Raw genomic sequence first — 3004 nt, forward strand, 5'->3', positions numbered from 1 at the left:
GTCTTACGGCGGAGCGCTCGAATCCTTCGCTCGACTCGACTTTAGCCGCGACTTTATTTACATTCCATCGCCGTTCCTACCTACCGCGCCGTTGTTTGTCTACCGCTCGCCTACCGATCTCTCCTCCTTCGTGCATTTTCTTTCTTTCTTTTTGATATATCTCTTAAGGATTCCCTATCAGGGAAGGGGACGAAGTGAAGAGCGTGCGTGCGTGTGAGATAACGTTCGATCGGAATTTACGATCCGCATAGTGTGACGGAAATTTCACGCTAATCTGCGCGTGGCCGTGCATCGATGCCCGGGGATGAGAAGGAAAAAAGAGGAAGAGAGAGAGAGAAAAGTGTCACCGGGGAAAATAACATTTTCATCGCGCGATACGTTGAATATTCGGCGAGATTATGGAAATAACGGGGCCGGCCGGCTATTATAAAATATTTTCGCGGCACCCGGCGAAATGCATATTTTATCATAATTGCCGCGCGCGTGTTCGTGATCCTTCCTACCGATCCGGATAATTTCTTCTTCCTTTAATCACGCCCTGAAAGGGATTTACGTAACGGAAGCAATAACAGGGTTTTCACACCTCATCGAGATCCCTTTGCGGTTTTTGAGAGGGATGGAAGATCGGCTCGTTGTCGTCGTTGAGCTACGCGATCGCGAACCGATTGCCGATTCCGAATATTCGAGATATATATATATATATAAATTTAACGATTTAACGATTTAATTCATAATATAGGTTGAAACAATTGCAAAGACAATGTTTTTCCTTTCCTCTTTTTACACGAGGCCTCTCGAACGACGGTTAACTTTCCGCTACGAAATCGATTCTTTCCTCGATCCGCTCTCCTCGACTTTCTCGAGAATAATAAAACTTTCTCGAAATCTAATAATCTAATGTGACCGCAATGCAATGAATACACCATGAATAGCAAATGCAGAGAAGGTGTGCTCGTACGATCGAGAGATGGATAGGAGATTACGATAGGAATCGAAAATGATATTAATAACGCGGTAATCGATGGAGTGAATAACGGTTTAGTATCAATAATCCGCGTGAACGAACGTGATCTCCCGCGATAATCGACGAATTACCGTCACAGTCATCACCGATGTCATTCTGCGTGGGATAATTTTGTTATCCGTGCGTGGATAAATAAATAAATAGGAGGAGGCGGGTGAAACGAGCGATTCGAAATTGAGGCGACTCTTCCACCCGTTTAGAAACAACAGCTTCCATAGGGAGGAGGGGAGAAAACGGTTTAAACCGCGTCCGAGTCAAATATGATTATTTCGCTTTGCTCTCCCTCCCCTCCACCACTGTTTCTGGATGCGATTCGCCACGCTCGAACGAGTCTCTCGACTTTTCGTCACCCTCCCTCGTCGACGCCATTGCGACACCTCCCCCCTCCTCGGCCAGTTTTTCCACCGGTTAGTCTTTGTTTCGCGTTTCTGCGTTTCCGGCCTTCGAACAATCCCCCCTCCCCCCTTTTTTCGTTCGAATCCCCGTGCGAAATTGCGAAATTCGTTCGTTGCTCGTCGGCTGGAACGAAACGCGATACAGCGCGGTTGTTTATCTTTCGGATAAACGGTATACGATTTTTATAGAAAATAATATAATTATGCGATTTCGCGCGTTTCTCCCGCGAGTCTAGGGATTCGATCGTTGTGAATATTTTTCGTTCGAAAAATAAAAGAAAAAACGGTATTTTTCGATTTCGAAATTTTTATCGTCGGATGGAAGGAAGAGGGAGAACCGAAAGAAAGAGGAGGAGTCAGTTTCATCCTATTTAAAGTTCGGGCGGAGTCACGTGGTCTTGTTTGTTTCGAGTCACTTTGAAAATCGGTAAGAAACTATACATTTCTCTATGCATACTTTTCCCCATTAATTCGATCACGACGTTGTTAAATACGAATAACCTTCTTACGTCGTTTTTAAACAATAACCTTTTGATCTGATAATGAAACACGCGTTCTTTCGAGTTAACCTGAGGATACGAATATAATAAGAAAGAAATCGTTTTTCGATCTCGAAACGAGGGCATAATATATACGGATTGAAAAGCGTTTGGATTCGATGGAAATTCGAGGGAAAAAGTGCCGTCCGCTCTCTCTTTGCGAAACAAGCGAGTAATGGCACAGAATCGAGATCGTGGCAAGCGCCGCCGATACTTGTTTCGATTTATTATGGTTTCGTCCTGTCCTCGCGCATCGAAAGTTTCTCGAACCGAGGCTCGATCAAGAGTGAACGTATTACGCGAACGAATCTTTCCTTCTTTCGAGGAGACTTGGCGCGAATCGGATAACTTTCCAACTTGTGAGCGATTAACGATCCAATTGATGAGCGTGCGAAATAACGGAATAACGATCGGGAAAGGAAAAAATGTTTCTTTCACCTACTTTCGAATCGATCTCTCGATCGATTTCCAACGATTTCGCTCTCGATGCGCATCGCGAATATTACAAAACAAAAAGTTCAATTAACGGGTGTTCAGATAATGAACGATCGTTACGCGAGCGTTACGCGATAATAACAAACGTTCCTTCGTTATAATTTGTTATTATAATATCGCGTTGCGTGCAAACGACGAGAAAGCGAGTATATCCTTAATAGACCCCGTTCAACTGCACGCTGCACGTTTATATTATCGAGAGAGAGAGAGAGAGAAAAAAAAATGGCGAAAGCTAATGATATTTCGATTAAAATGCACGATCGAAATCGAATGATGGGTTTGTACTCACCGCCCACCACGATGAAATCGTAATAATATTCGGCAGGTTCCACGGGTTTGAATCGTTCGCACAGCAGCGAGATCTCCTCCTTGGCGAGTACGAACGTGTTCAACAGGCTCATGAACGTCAAAAATTGCGATCCCGGGCACACCTGCGCGAGGCTCGGCCCCAGATTCGGATCCGGGCAGCTCGGCGAGATTGACAGGTTGTACGACATTCTACGAAGCACGTACGGAAAAAAAAAAAAAAGAAAAAGAAAAAACGGGTTATT

At 44.5% G+C, this 3004-nt stretch overlaps 1 protein-coding gene across 1 annotated transcript in view; it reads right to left on the reverse strand.

The window, feature by feature from the left end:
• LOC116185703 (glucose dehydrogenase [FAD, quinone]-like) overlaps positions 1–2980 on the reverse strand; it is a 7787-nt gene extending 4807 nt beyond the window's left edge. Inside the window, exon 1 of the mRNA XM_031510726.1 lies at positions 2743–2980. Coding sequence (XP_031366586.1) covers positions 2743–2950 — 208 coding nt within the window. The 5' untranslated portion in view covers positions 2951–2980. The remainder of the gene's footprint in view (positions 1–2742) is intronic.
• Between the last annotated feature and the right edge of the window lie 24 nt (positions 2981–3004).

The sequence above is a fragment of the Apis dorsata genome, unplaced genomic scaffold (genome assembly GCF_000469605.1).
Source record: "Apis dorsata unplaced genomic scaffold, Apis dorsata 1.3 scaffold_28, whole genome shotgun sequence".
NCBI classification, from domain to species: Eukaryota; Metazoa; Arthropoda; class Insecta; order Hymenoptera; family Apidae; genus Apis; species Apis dorsata.